Here is a 15,029-nt window from a genome sequence, read left to right as displayed (position 1 = left end):
ATATTTTGGTTTCAGGAAGTCACTAAAATCCTAAGAGCAGGGAAATCAGACAGGAAGGTAAAATGCAGCTTATAGTGTCATAACTGAGGATTTGTGACCTGCCGAAATATTGTCTGTGGTTAAAAGCCTCCAGAATACTTTAATACCTGGTTTTTGTTTTTTTTTTTTTGCCTCTCGATTCCTAAACTCTGCCTTGTGCTGTGCATTAAGGGACTTTGCCTGGAGGCACAAAGAGTTAATGCAGAAATAGATGGCAGATTAGTCTGGGACAGTCTGTGATTTGGAGTGAGAGAAGTATCCCAAATAGCTGGCCAGCCACCAGCAGGATAAACGGTTTGGAAATGGTATCAACAGAGCAGGGGGGTTCTCCAGAGCAGCTCTGGGTGAGGATTATGTGTCAGTGCACTGCCGTACTATTTAGTATAACAGACATACCCAAAGTGCCTTTAGTTTATAAAAAGAAAAATGATTAGCAAACACATATTTTCTCCCTGGGCTGTTAATAAATTGAATAAGAAACTCCTCTTTTCCTTCCCTCCAACATCATATGTGTAAAAAATAGGGAAAAATATTTTGATTAGAACATTTCCACTTCCTTTTCTTTTCTTTTCTCAGTCGATGTTTTCCATCCAGCTGTTGAGCTGATGACAAGTGTGGAAGGGCTGTGAGAAGGGAGATCTTCTGAAAATCAGGCACATTTCTATGGGAGTTGAATGATTCAAAATTGAGTTCTACATAATTCATCAGGGATCTCTTGCAATACAAACAATAAGTCTGTCAAGCAGTGGTACAGTCGAAGAGGTTATTTCCGTCTTAAGTCTCCTGGGCACAGCTGGTAGGATGTTTAAAGAGGGAGAAATTACTAATCAGGATACCATGATTGAGCTCCCCACAATACCTCTGTGTTTTGGTTTTGTAGGTATATACAAGTACTTTTGTAGATACATAAAATGTTACTGTACTTTTGACTTGTGAATTTTAATTATCACAAGCAATTAAAAGCTCCTTTTTTTTTTAACCAGCTATTCAGTGACCTAGATGACATGAGTGAATGGCCTCAGTCCATTTCTCTTTGAACAAGGAACCACACTGAAAATATTGCCATTACATTCGACTTCCTTGCTGGCAGTCTCAACTGGGAGGAGAAGGACTGAAAGGGTTAGAACAGCCAACTTTCGTTCAAGTCCTTCCTTCTGGAAAATTTTCCGCTGTTGCTAATATGAGCCAGAGCAACACCAAGAGCATTAGCGAAGGCAAGATGTTGGGGCAGCTGTAACTGCTGGGGTTGTCAAAACCTGCTGCTTTCTCTGCCGGGAGCGACCTGGAGCTGTGTCTACCCTGGCATACTCGGTATTGCTTGAGTGGAGCTCTACAAGTGGGAAAGGCTCCAGACAAAAGGCCAGTGTTGACATAGTTGTGGTCTCTCCAGGCCATGGTTGAGACACATCACTGGGGTGGTATGAGGGGAAGTTTCCATTAAGCATTGTTCCCAGCTTGCTTCCACCACCACCACCGTGGAGTTCTGCAGCTGGATTTCCAAAAGAGCTCAATGCTCAAGAGCTCTCATTTCAGCAACTTAGAGGGGCTAAGTTCTTTCCAAAACACTTGGCAATCATCAGCCCCCATTGAGAACAAAGCTAAGTGCATTAAACAGCCCAGCCACTTCACTGTTGTGAAAATTTGGCCGCTGTCGTGAGTGCAGAGTGTTTAAATAATACAGAGACTGGCAGCAAAGGCATCTGGCTCCTGATGTTGAGCAGAGAGGGGCTTTACCTTCACCTGGCCTTGCTGGCTGGCACTGGAGGCTTCCTCCTTGGCTGACTGCTTGCACATCACAGCCTCTGACCGGCTCTCTCTCTGGATGTTGTGACAGCTGTGAAGCTTGCTGATGTGAGGATTAGTCGGCTGCTAGGCACATGACGTTCAGATTGCTGTTCTTATTTGACCTACCTCTGATTGCGAGGAATTTAGTGCATAAAAATAACACCCTGAACAAATTTGGCAGAAGGATGCACAGCTAAAGTGCCATGCACACAGGGGGAGAGGAGGCTGGAGAGCAGTGTAACGTGAGGCCACATACTGTACTTGTGCAGTAACACCAGTGCCAAGTCCGGCGCAGCCCACGCCGTCGTCTTGGGTTACGAGGAGTTCCAGCACCACATAGATGCAATGGCCATTAGCCAGTAAACTAACGAAGACAGGTTCCTGGCTTGTATTATTGGCAAAACTTGATAGAATAAATAAAAAGATACAAAGTGCCAGGAGTTGCCTAATGTAAAACACTGGACAAGGAAATACTGGTTTCTCTGCCTGGGGTTTCATACACCCTCATTAACTCTCCTGTGCTCAGTGCAGTTCCTGATAATTCGCAGAGGGCACCAGAACGGGGAGCAAGCGCAGCCTGGCAGAGGTGTGCAGGTGGTGGGACCGTGTAAGTGCCGTACAGCGCAACGGGCTTCAGCCTCCTAGGTGGCAATGTTCAGCTCAGTGCGTAATTTTGTCAGGTTTTGCATTAGTGAAAGCAGTCACCTTGTATGAGCCTTGCGCTGGCAGCTGGGACGTCTCTGGTTGCTGGAGGACTGGGCCTTTAGTGTTGAGGGCTTCTTAGACTGGGCAAAGGGAAACGGGCGCAGGTAGGGAACAAGGCAGTTCTGGATTACTGGCGGTTCTTCTCCCAGATCACCTGGAATGCAGTGCTCTTTGCTTTATTGAGTTTGACGTTTTTTTTTTTTGTGTGTGTGTGCTGTTGCATTGGGCAAGGTGCAATACTTTGTTTTCCCATGTTTGAAAGGATCATTTTTGCCCTTTCCTTCTTCAGAAAGATATTGTAAAATTTCTTGAGACTGCTGATTACAAACCTCATATAATTATGTAATATGGCTCATTACAGATAAATGACAATACCTGAGCTGATACCATGTACCTAGAACTTCAGCAATATTTCAATACCGGCTCTTTTGTTTAGGGCAATTAGAAAGCTGAGGCAGATTGCACAATCTCCATGACTTGTAGGAACACCCTGCGTGCTCACCAGAAATATTACGAAGTAGTCCGAGCTGGTGGCTTGCTTCATTTTAGCTGCATTACAGAATTTGCAAGATTTGTACATGCATATGTCTATATATTTGTATGCATTAAAAAATAGTCTGGTTGCTCTGATACAAGTGTGCTAACATCAAAGGAAGCTTTCCTGCATTTAATCCTTTAAATAAGCCTGTTTCTGCCAGCCCATGTATCTGGAATGAGATTAGCCACCCGCTCAAAGCAAGGCTACAAAAATGCCTTGGCTTTGCGAGTCTTTTGGGCTGGCTTTAAAATGGTTAATAGTCACCTTTAAAGACATAAAAATGTTTTAAACACACACCTACGTATCACCGTTATCTCCGGGGCTAGCTGGAAAGCCTTCCCATGAAAACTTCCCTCTCCAATGAGTCTCACCACAGCGTCCTGCAGCCCGGCCCCTACAGCCAGTGTTCACCCACCAACCGCTGGCAGAGGCCCTGAGCGGGCCCAGGCGCCTGCACCGAGCACCAAGCACCAAGCACCAAACACCAAGTACCAAGCACCAAAAACCCAGCACCCAGGTCCACCCAGCGAGGCCCCTCGCCAGAAGCATGGCCGGAACCACGGCGTTTTCAGCACCCGGGCCTTGGCAGCAGCGCGCCACGTCCTGCGGCAGGAGAGGAAACGCGCAGGGCTGGCACAGTGCAGGCAGACGAATTCTTTCCTCTCGCTCTCTCTCATACAGATATATATATATTAATCAAATAACTTTGATCCTCCTGTTTTCTTCTCCCAGGCCTTTACTAACCTTTCCTGGAAGCTGATTTTATCAGTGCTATTTTAAAATCGGAGTTACAAAAGACGAGCTCTCTGCTAGTAAGCCCCGTTTTGCGCAACGCAATTCCCTGGTGCATTTTCTGTGTGGCTCCAATATTGTTGCTGCAATCTTTTAGATTAAAATAAAAACTACATTGTTAACACTGGCCTTGTTTTGGAATTAGAAATGGCGTTTAATGTTTACCATTTTACACCATAAATATTGCAGATACAGACACAAATAAGGAAATACTATGCAGTCACAGGATGTTTGTGTAGTTATTATGAAAGCCATCACATCTGTAAAGACAAAGTGAATTAGCTAGTAGCCAAAATTTTAAAAGAATATATCCTTCAATCACTAGGCCCTCTTCTGAAGTCTGCGATGCTGGTACTTCTGAGGCATGTGAAAACTTCTGAAAATTCTGCCCATGGGGACAGTCTGTGTTTAGGCAGCTGAATTTAGGATCCTATTTTTGGAACCTTTGGCTGAGATTTTAAATAGGATTTTTAGTGGGAATGGTGCCTGAATTGGTGCTATAGCACTGAGGTCTTGAAGGCTATATCGAAGATTAAAAAAACAAAAATACGGGATATGTAGTGCTTTCCTGGGGGTAGGCTCCTTTTAACTAGATTTTATATATCATAAAAGAGCAATGTCGCGTAAATAAGTGTTCTTCCATTTTTGCAGAGCATTTTCAAGCAGTCATTGTAGCCTTTCACGTTGCTAGTTTCCTTCACTGACTTTTAGAACATTGCCAGTAGGATTTCGTAGAAAACATTTAGCAATCTCCTTAGTGGAGTGCTTTAGCACAGCTTGACAGTACATTTTCATGAGATTTTTGTCCTATTGCAAATACTACACACTGTCAGATTCTAGAAGTCTGTGTATGAGAAAACTGGGAAGGATTACGGCATAATGGATAAATCGGACCTAAATTACAGTACTTATGATTTGTTCCTGAGGATGTGGTCTTGAGGCACAGGTTGGCGTGGTAAATCCTGTGCCTGTATTCGAGTGCAGCTCTGTTGGATTCATTGATCCTAAATGGGCATTCAAGATTGGCAACCAGAATTAGGAACCAATCTTGAAAATAATGATGTGAGCATGTCTGGACCTGAATATACACCCTACAAAATGAGCAATGTAATACTTAACCAAAGTAGCTACCAAAGTTGCAATGAAAGCTTAAAGAATTACTGCTTGTAAATTATTTACAGAGTCTCTAAAAGTCATGTTCAGTGATATTATTTACATAGTTTCTTCTAACATAGCTGAATACATGCTTTGTTTCTGTAGGTCAAATCTTGCCAACAAACCGAAACACACCAAGTCCCATTGATCCTGAGACTATCCAAGTTCCCGTTGGCTACGAACCTGACCCTGCAGATCTTGCTCTTTCCAGTATTCCTGGCCAGGAGATGTTTGACCCTCGTAAGCGCAAATTCTCTGAAGAAGAGCTGAAACCACAGCCAATGATTAAGAAAGCTCGCAAAGTCTTCATTCCAGATGACCTGAAGGTAAATTGGAACTGGTGACAACATTGTTTGTACACACTCTGTGACAGTTGTTCTCTCACATACATGTTTATAGCATGAATCTGTTTTTTCATGTAATGTAAATCTGCCATACTAATTATGACTTTGTTGTAGAACAAAACTCTTAACATTTCTGAAGAGGACTGAGGCGAGAATGCCCCTTATACGTTAATCAACAGCTGAAATTCATGAGATCAATATTAATTTCCTTTGTATGCCAGAAACTTCCTGCGTGACCTTGGACAAGCTTACTTTGTCCCATATTTCCCACTTATGAAACAGTCTGATCATGTTTCCTTTTCCTCCACTCTCTGTCTGTCTCATCAGCATAGATTGTAAAGTCTTCAAGGAAGAATCCTTCCCTCACAGGGTGTAGTCCACGGAGGCCCCTGATAATGACAGAATGAAATAGTTTGTCTTGTTCGGAAGTTTCTTTAGCTCTGCGTATAACAATGAATGGGAACACTACACTAAATACTACTAAACTAGGTGAAAGGATCTAAGCTAGTTGAAGGGAAGCAGAACAAAATAATTCTGCCAGCAAGCGTATTTTAATACAATATTTAAAATATAATACAACAATAATGTAATAATTAAAAAGAAGAAGAACACTTGTTTATGTTTCTCATTGCTTCTGAGATGTGAAGAACAAAGAACTTGCTAGAAGAGAGCTGAACAAATTGATCAGCTGATTCAGTTTATCAAATAACTGTGAAAATTGTCATTATTTGCAAAATTCTATTCCCAGTATGTGATTTCCAAGAGGGTCTTTTTTTATCAAAAGTAGTCAGTGAAGAATTCTGCTGTGGCCCACCAAGATACAGACTGAAAGCCTGTTGGTGTTGGTGGGAATCTTCAGCTGTGCACACAGAGGCTGGGAGGGCATGTGTTTACACTCAGTGATAGCATTAGGGAAGGAAGCTGATGCTCTTCACTATTTTCGAGGATAATGTTGTGTGAGCTAAAAGAGCGCACAACATCAGTAGTGTCACTATGTGGTGTCCTCAGTTTTCATTCAGAAAGATTTCTCTGCACTGTGCCATTATTTTTCAGGCAAATTTTACTGCTTCTGATGCTCTGCTGGCATTGCAGTGTACTGAGGTCTGCCTAAAGAGAGGTGTTCAGTACAGAAATGGCTACGCAGGTGTAAGGAGACCGGAGTTTGCCCCTCAGTGTCATTCATTTTGTGATATCTGCTCAGTGTCCTTATATTGTCAAAGCAAGCTTTTGCCAAAAGTGCCCTTGGACTGCTTCATACCAGATGTGGAAAATGTCTTGCATGCAGCAGTGGAGCACCCAAGTTCTCAGCCTAAGACTGAAAGGGTTCAGTTCAGGGTCCCTCACTTCTCTGAGATACTCACATCAGATGCCCTTGACTCAGTTCAGAGTGCTTGACCCAAGCGCTGCTTCTGCCCTGGCGTGTGGAATGGCTGTTGAGTTCTCGGGGCGGGTAAGCAGATTAGACCAGTCAATCGTCTCTGGGTTGCATGTGATTTTGAAATGCCAGCCTTACCTCTTTTGGGTCTGGATTAAGGGATTTGCCATAGCAATTTGTTAAAATAAAGATGGATGAAGCCTAGGTGGCACACTAATAAATTGCTTAAAGCTGATTTTTTGGAGTGGAGTGAGATGGGAAATTATAAACAAGATTTAGGTCATAGCTTTTTGCTGCATGCTTGTTTTTAAGAGGATTTTTGGGGGGTGGTCCTATCTAAGTGCAGGTGAAAAGCAATTTAGAGATGCACTGACTCCAAATCATCTTTGCTGCACACCTCACAAAGCTAAACTAGTATAAAGCAGTTGTAGAGTACTTGTAGCAGTTGTTTTGCTCTTGCTTTGTCTCGTGCAAGCAGCGGCAGAAGATGCAGAGCAGCAGCATTTGGCCTGGCTTGTTTCCTGCAGAAGTATGAGGCAGTGGGGGGGATTTCCCTGCTCAGTGCAGTGGAGGACCAGATGGCTCCTGGTTCTTGCCCTGGATATGGGGCCGTGCTGCGATGCTTGATGAAGCAAGGGCTGCGCTCAGACTCTAAGCAAATGTAAGCGTATAAAAATGGAGGAGTGACTCTGGGAGGGCAAGTTTGAGCTGGAGAGCTCGACCAGGCAGTCTGAGTGTTGAGTGGCTCTATCGCTCTCTGCAGGGGATGGAATTTCCCTTTTCCTGAGACACTCTGCCCACTTTGTGTTCAGTGAGTTTCCAGATTTCTACGGCTTAATTTTCATAGCAGTGCAGAAGCTGCCATTTCACTGAAGGCCATTTCATTAGAAGAGCCAAAAAATCAAGTGAAATTAAGTAGTGACTTGCAGTCTTTGATGCACAAATGCAACTAAGGTGATGTCCTAGAGACAAAGCTTTAAGGACAAGATTTTGGGAATGTGTTAGCTTATGAAACTTTAGAGATGAGTGGACCTATTTCTGGCAAATGCTTTTTTCTTCACTGTCAAAGCCTATTGTACTAATCTCTTTGCGGACAGTACCAGAGCAGCCGTCCTTGTTTTGCCATTCCTGAATTGGCTGCGAAGCTGTGCCAAGGGATCCTTTTCCAGTGACTTGCTGTTCTAGAGTGCAAACGTGAACCCTTTGGGATGTTGTAGAGAAAGGGAAAGAGCCGAACGACAGAGGACATGGATGGTTCCAACAAGCAGAGCGAACCAGGAGTTGGCTGGCAAAACAGATGAGCAGGGACATACAAGAAGTAATTAGTACTGCTCCAGCAACCGGTAGCATGAGTCATCACACGTGAAGCTGGATGTGCTAACTATAACTAGGTCAGCGGAGACGTGCGATGGGTTGTACTGCTGGAATAGCGCTTCGATTGTGCTTGGAGGAATATATGCTCAAGAGGATGAGGGGCTTAGCCCCTTTCATTTTGGCAGAAATACAGACAGCTCTCTGCACTCGCTGCCTGGGTTATGCCGTGTAAATCTGTAACTTCTGTCCCAGCAGTGCCTGGTGTTGTTGGGGCTCGTAGGCCTGGCAAACAAAAGAGGCCCCGGCCAGCAAAATCCGCGGTGTTAAGTCATGCCTAGCCCCGAGGCTGTGGCCGAGAGCACATCCTGCTGGCTGCTCAGTTTACTGAAATCTAATATCTTGTTTGTTTCCTTCTGTGTTTAATGAGCAGGATGACAAATACTGGGCAAGGCGCAGAAAGAACAACATGGCTGCCAAGCGGTCGAGGGATGCCCGCCGGCTGAAGGAGAACCAGATCGCCATCCGCGCCTCGTTTCTGGAGAAGGAGAACTCGGCTCTCCGCCAGGAGGTGGCCGACCTGCGGAAAGAGCTGGGCAAATGCAAGAACGTCCTTGCGAAGTACGAAGCTCGACACGGCCCCCTGTAAAGTGAAGGGAGGGGAGCGGGGTTTTTTTCTTTTTTCTTTTTTTTTTTTTTTCGGTTGAGGGTTGGCATTTGAATAGATGGACAATGTGTTTCCTGTTTGATAGCACCACGCCCAAACCAACCTTTCTGTCTTCAGCACTTTACCAGAAGCAGAAACAAAACTGACTTACGTTCTTTTTTTTGTTTGCGTATGCGTGTACCTGCGTATGTGTGCACGTGTGTTCACACGTCTGTGTATGTGTGTGTGTATGTTGTGTGTGTGTGTGTGCGTGCGCACGCATCTCAGCACTTCCCATTTTTACGAAGCCCTCTTCAAAGGGTGCCACATTTTTACCTGGACTGTTGAGAACCGCCATAGTAAGCTTTTTATTATATTTTTTCAGTGCTGCTTCAGATTAGGGTTTTTATGTTATTGTAACCAGTTCCATCCTCCTGATTTACTTGGAAAGATCCCAGTATAAATTATAAAAAAAGGAAAAAAAAGAAAAAAGAAAAAAAAAGTAGATCTCAGTTTTTCGAGAGTAACAAGCTATTGTTTATGTCTAATCAGAAAAGTTAACGCTAATAAAGTGCACAAATAATAATTTAGTACTACACTGCAGAGTTATTAATTTATAGATTGCTTTTGTTGTATTTTAAGTTTTGGTGATAATTGTCTTCAGATTTAAAGTGCTGTTAGACTGAGTTAGCTATACTCATTATAGATCCCATAATGGCTTCTCTATAGCTATTAAGGTTCCTTTTATTTCCACAGACCCCAGGTAGATAGGAGTACTATTGATAGACCACAGCGTGTGTATTTTGCACTGTCTGTACCTGAAGCAATAATCCTATTGTACGCTAGCGCGCATGCTGCCCGGATGTTCCTAGTGGACGTAGGATGGTTTCCCTACTCAACAGAAGTATTCATGTCTTTAACAAAAAAAAAATTTAAAAAGTAAAAGTCACATTAATGTGAGCATGCTAATTGTATCCCTGCAATGGGGAACGCATGTATAAGAAGCAGGATAATTAGTTGAAACAACAAAATTAATAGTATCAAATCAGATCCGATGTTGAAATCAGAGGGGCTTTTCTGTTTTCAGTTAGTTATGCATTTCTTCAAGTTCCATTTTGTGATTACAAATTAAATAACCTAAATTCAGTTGTTTCTTTCCCATGTTTTGTAATATACTTTCTGTGGATTATATCTTGCTGTTTGAAAAATCACTTTTATTCAGTTAGAAGAAGTCACTGGTTTGCAAAGCCCATTTTTCCTAGTGATTGTTGTTTTGAGTGTGACATGAACTGATGGTTCTGAACTTTAGTGTTTTAAACTCTATTTGCTTTTGAACACGTGTTCTAATATAAAGTGGACTTCTGAGAAATGAATGTAAGAGACACTGGTGTATTTCAGAAGGGGATGGTGTTGTCATATACTGTGGTTAATCCAATCAATCTAAGTGTTTACTATAGACCAAAAGAATAGATATTATAAAATGTATAAAGTTTATACAGAATAATTATAGTATGTTCGTTTTGTACAGTATTTTTCAAGTACAAATACTGACAATGTATTTTGAAAGACATATATTATATATAGCAAAGAGAAAAAGCTATTCCATGTTTAAAATATATAGCAAAGATATATATTCTCCATTATTGTACAGAAAGGAAATGCTTAGGGGTTTGTTGGTTTTTTTTTTTTTTTTTTTTTGTAATCTTTAATATTTTAAGCCTGCCACTGGCACACCGGCATGTTCTGTGCTTTAAATTAAATTTTTATGGAAGTAATACGGCTTTCAAGGATGTTCCATATTACTGAAAAAGAGAGACTTTATTATTTTCCATCAGAAACACATAAAGAATCTGTTTAATAGGGACAAAGCACAATATGGATTTTAGTCAACTATTAATTGGACAATACAATATTTTATAAAGGCAGAAAAACGGTATATAATAAAAAAACAGTCTTTTCTAATTCTGCTGCTGCTGCTAGAATCTGTTTCCAACTGATTTTTTTAATATATATCTCTGTTCATGTATACAGTTGTACGTACTGCGTACAGTTATTAACATGTGAGGAAAATATGGTGCTACATGTCTTGCTCACAATTTTCTAAGTGTTTTCACATTATTTTCAAATAAAAAGGTTGTTCATTCCATTAAATAATTATTCATGCTTCAGGAGATTTTTGCGAAGGACCCAACATTTTGTTCAGTATAAAAAAAATATCCTCACATCAATGGCATTTTTTCAGTATTTTTCCTCAAACGCACCCAACTTGTCCCTTAATGTGCAGTACTCGCCTGTGGACCATTTATTCAGTGAACTGAATTTCCATGTGCTGCAGCAAAGTTTAAAGTGTAGTAAGTTATTTTCTAGAGGTCAGTATAAGCCACTGGATGCATGGGTAGAGAAAGGAGGCTGACTGTTTGGTACAAGTCAGTGTATCTACTATATCCCCTATGAAATAAACCTTAGGTTTTTCCTTTGGAGTAGGTTGTGTGACAGTGAGGGGCTCAGCCAGCCAGCCACTGCTATGGATACGTTTTTTTTAGCAGCAACATGGCAAAAAGCAACAGCTTTTCATCACCCTTGCTATGAGTGTTCTTGGGGTGATGCCTGAACAGCAGAAATTAAGTATATGAAATGGGCTGGTATGTAAATAGCTAGAGCCATCAGTGCACTGCATTGTGACCACAACATGTTCTTTAAAATATAAAAGGCAGCTTGGGAAAAAAAATGCAGATGATTATTTAGTTTCTTTTGGGCAGGGAAGGGGTGGGAGATGGTAGTTCTGTAGGTTGCCTATCGCAGATTTATTAAGTCATGGCCACAGAGGAGCAGAGGCTTCCAGCAGTGACCTCGTCCAGCAGCAGCCCTGCACCCTCTCGGAGCTCAGTGGGACGAGGCAGTGCCTGGGCACCCAACCGGGGCATCGAGAGGCTTTTGGGGGACTTTCATAGGAGCCTGTGGGGCTTGAGCACTCACCTCTTACTGTGGGAGCTCAGTACCCAGGCTCAGCTAGAGAGAAAATAAGTGTGGGCTAAAACCTGGAAAAAAGCCACAGGTTCTCCAACCAGGCTGTCTCCCCAGAATGGCAGTATCAAGGAAACCCAGAAAGTTTAGTTCATTTTCAGGTCCTAAGGTCAGCTTAGCTGGGATCATCACGCCTCTGATGGCTTTGAAGGAGCTTGTAGGCATAAGAAATTCTAATTTTATAAAAATAGAAATATATATATTTGCAGAATAATTACTATTGTGTCTAAATAATTCACTGACCTCTATTAAAACGTAAGCATTGGTAAAATGCTTCTTTTTTTTTCTTTTTTTTTTCTCTAAGTCTTAGAAGTGAATTCTTTCTTTTTGAGAAGGAATGTCCTCTAAAAATAAATTGCATTTGAGATGTGTTTGTGAATATGAGCACCTTGGGACTCTGCTTGGGAAGGCACGTGGCGGAGAGTAGGAGGGAGTTACTTTTTCCTTTTTGAATGGTGCTAAAAAGTCACTAAACCAAGCACCATGGAACTAAAGTTTTGACTTGAATCCACATAAGCAAGAAACAGAATGCAAGGGATGCACGTTAGCTCGGCTTCCTGCTTGACTCACTCAGCTCTGCCTGCACCTAACAGCACAAATGCTGCAGTGGCAAGCTGGAAGTTGGGTGCATTAAGCAGTGCCGAAGGACCCCGAACATTTGATTATCTTGCCTCGGTGGGTTTGTAATAGCCCCAATTATTGCTTTAAATCTATTTTTGCATGTGATTTATGATAGAGATGTGCAGTTTATTTTTATTTTGTTGATTTTTTTTATGTGAAGAAAGAAATATGTATGTATTAAAACTTACAAGTGATCAACCATCGTATTTCTGGCAACACCACAAGACAGCATCTGTTTAAATACAAGTTTAATAAATAAGATCAAATTAACTGTATGACATGAAATGGATTGCATCCTGTATGCTGTTCAGCCCAAACCTTTTTTTTTTTTTTTGGTCTGTTATTCTTAATGTTTAATAAACTTTTAAATTTTTCTTCTCTCACCTGTGTGCTTCCTTTGGTCTATCAGGGCTTGGGCTCAGGGCCTTGGGGGGGGGGGGAGGGCGGGTATATTTTCATTCCTCTCCCCCATATACCCATCTGTGAGCTCCTGTAGCCACCATCCGTGTCCCACCATGAGCATGCAGCCATTAGGAGGGGGTCCCCAGGTAATGTGGGGTTTCTCAGCAAATAGCAAATGTACGATGCCCCCCAGCTCTGCTGTCACCAAGCCCCAGAGCAGCACTGGGGGCCCTGCCGCAAGGTGTTGATGCTGGGTAAAACCACACCAAGTGTGTATTTAGATCAGGTAATGTGCTACTCCTTGAAGCATATGTAGTAGCATTTTCTATTTTATTTCAATAAAATATATATAATCATATAAGTATTAAAATTATATATATAATTATACTGTGTAAGCTATATCATATACCATTTGATATATAGATATAACTTTATACACGAGTTATAAATAGTGCATAGTATTCTACATTCATATAAATACTGTATATTAAGCAGTATTTTTATGACAGTATACAAAACATTTTCATTATATTTAGTAAGAGAACAGCAGATAATACGTATTACATGCTTTCAGCTATATATTTTATATATAATATATAGTATGCAATAGACAGTATAAATAGCTTACAGTTAACACTTTATACAAGTTACTAAAATGTGTATCTATATATGTATATAGACCCATAAATTACTATAGAATAGATGAGAATTTTACTTAATTTTTTTATATATATTTGTATTGATAGATATAAAGGTATCTATGTTATATATGATAATATTGTCATAAGTCTATATAGAAATTTAATAATTATATTTTCATATTGCATATTTAGCAGAATTTATTTTAATACTGTTATATTGATTATGTATAAGACCTTAGAAACATTGAACCATAAGATGGTTTGGGTTGGAAGGGACCTTAAAGCTAGGGACACCTTCCCCTAGCTCGGGCACTCAAAGCCCCATCCAATCTGGCCTTGAGCACTTCCAGGGAAGGACGTTCAGTTTAAAGCCATTCCCCTTTGCCTATCACTACGCCCCCTGACAAAGAGACCCTCCCCAGCTGTCCTGTAGGCCCCTTTAGGTACAGGAAGGTCTCCTCAGACCCTTCTCTCCTCCAGGCTGACCAGCTCGCAGCCTCTCCCCACAGACAGGGGCTGAAGGCCTCTGAGCAGCCTCACCGCCTCCTCTGGCCTCGCTCCACCAGCTCCGCAGCCGCCTTCTGCTGGGGGCCCAGAGCTGAGTGCAGCGCTGCGGGGGGGGGTCTCACGGGAGCAGCGCGGGGGGGGGGAGAATTACCGCCCTCACCTCCACCTGCTGGCTACAATAGCTAGCAGATAAAAAATGACAAATTTCATACCTAAAAGACAGATATCACTGATATAAAGGTCTGTTTTAATATGCTGCATATTATCTACAGTGGAAATTTATTACACAGACACACACACATGCTCTCTCTCAGTGTCTAGCCATATAGAAATGAACGATCTTCATCAGGCATATTTAGCTAAATTTATTTAAAAATGTTTTATATTTATATATATATATAAAATATATATGTATGTATATATATTAGTTATATATACATAAAGGTTTGGGGTTAAAATATATCTTATGCACAAAATATATTCTAATAATTCGTAAAAACATGTGTATGGATAAAAGTTTAATATATTTTCATATATGTTATTTAGTAGAATTTATTTTTAAAAGACCAGTTTTATATTTATATATATATATATATATACGCACAGTAGATTTTATTAATACAAAGATCTATCTATCTATCGAGATATAGAAAAAAATACTTCAGGCACAAACTTTACTTGTTCCACTATACATACGTGCACATTCACACTCTCTCTCACCCCCTGTGTGTATATATATATATATATATATATACACACATATGTATCCATCTATATACCTATATATCCATATAACTAAATATACAGATTCCATGATTATATTTTCATGTAGCATATTTAGTAGAATTTACTTGATTAATACAGATTTATATATACATACACGTTTACAAAGAGATTTTTGTTTTACTGATATAAAGGCGTGCTTTTACTACGAATGTTATAGGTTATGGACAGTATGTGCTTGCTATACTAAATACACACACGCACTTACATGCTAACCTCCACCTCCCACTCTGTGTGCATTCACATGCGCCATCCCATATACATGTCTGTGTATCTACATACAGATATAAATTTAATTTTTCATATTGTGTGTTTAACAGAATTTACTTAATTGTAAATATTATATATATTATATATAATA

The 15,029-nt window shown here is 40.9% G+C and overlaps 1 protein-coding gene across 2 annotated transcripts in view; it reads left to right on the top strand.

The window, feature by feature from the left end:
* The window catches only part of HLF (HLF transcription factor, PAR bZIP family member), a 35,913-nt gene extending 23,195 nt beyond the window's left edge, over positions 1-12,718 (top strand). Inside the window, exons 3-4 of one of the 2 annotated variants that reach the window (XM_080560437.1) lie at positions 5,120-5,340; positions 8,478-12,718. In XM_080560437.1, the coding sequence (XP_080416563.1) occupies positions 5,120-5,340; positions 8,478-8,693 (437 nt within the window). In that variant the 3' untranslated portion in view covers positions 8,694-12,718. Of the gene's footprint in view, positions 1-5,119; positions 5,341-8,474 lie in introns of both variants that reach the window. The other variant, XM_080560436.1, reaches the window with a different exon arrangement.
* The last annotated feature ends 2,311 nt before the right edge of the window (positions 12,719-15,029 follow it).

The sequence above is a fragment of the Anser brachyrhynchus genome (assembly GCF_964034855.1).
Source record: "Anser brachyrhynchus genome assembly, chromosome: 18".
Taxonomy (NCBI): domain Eukaryota; kingdom Metazoa; phylum Chordata; class Aves; order Anseriformes; family Anatidae; genus Anser; species Anser brachyrhynchus.
Note: the sequence above shows the minus strand (reverse complement) of the source record. Positions and strands in the feature narration are given on the sequence as shown.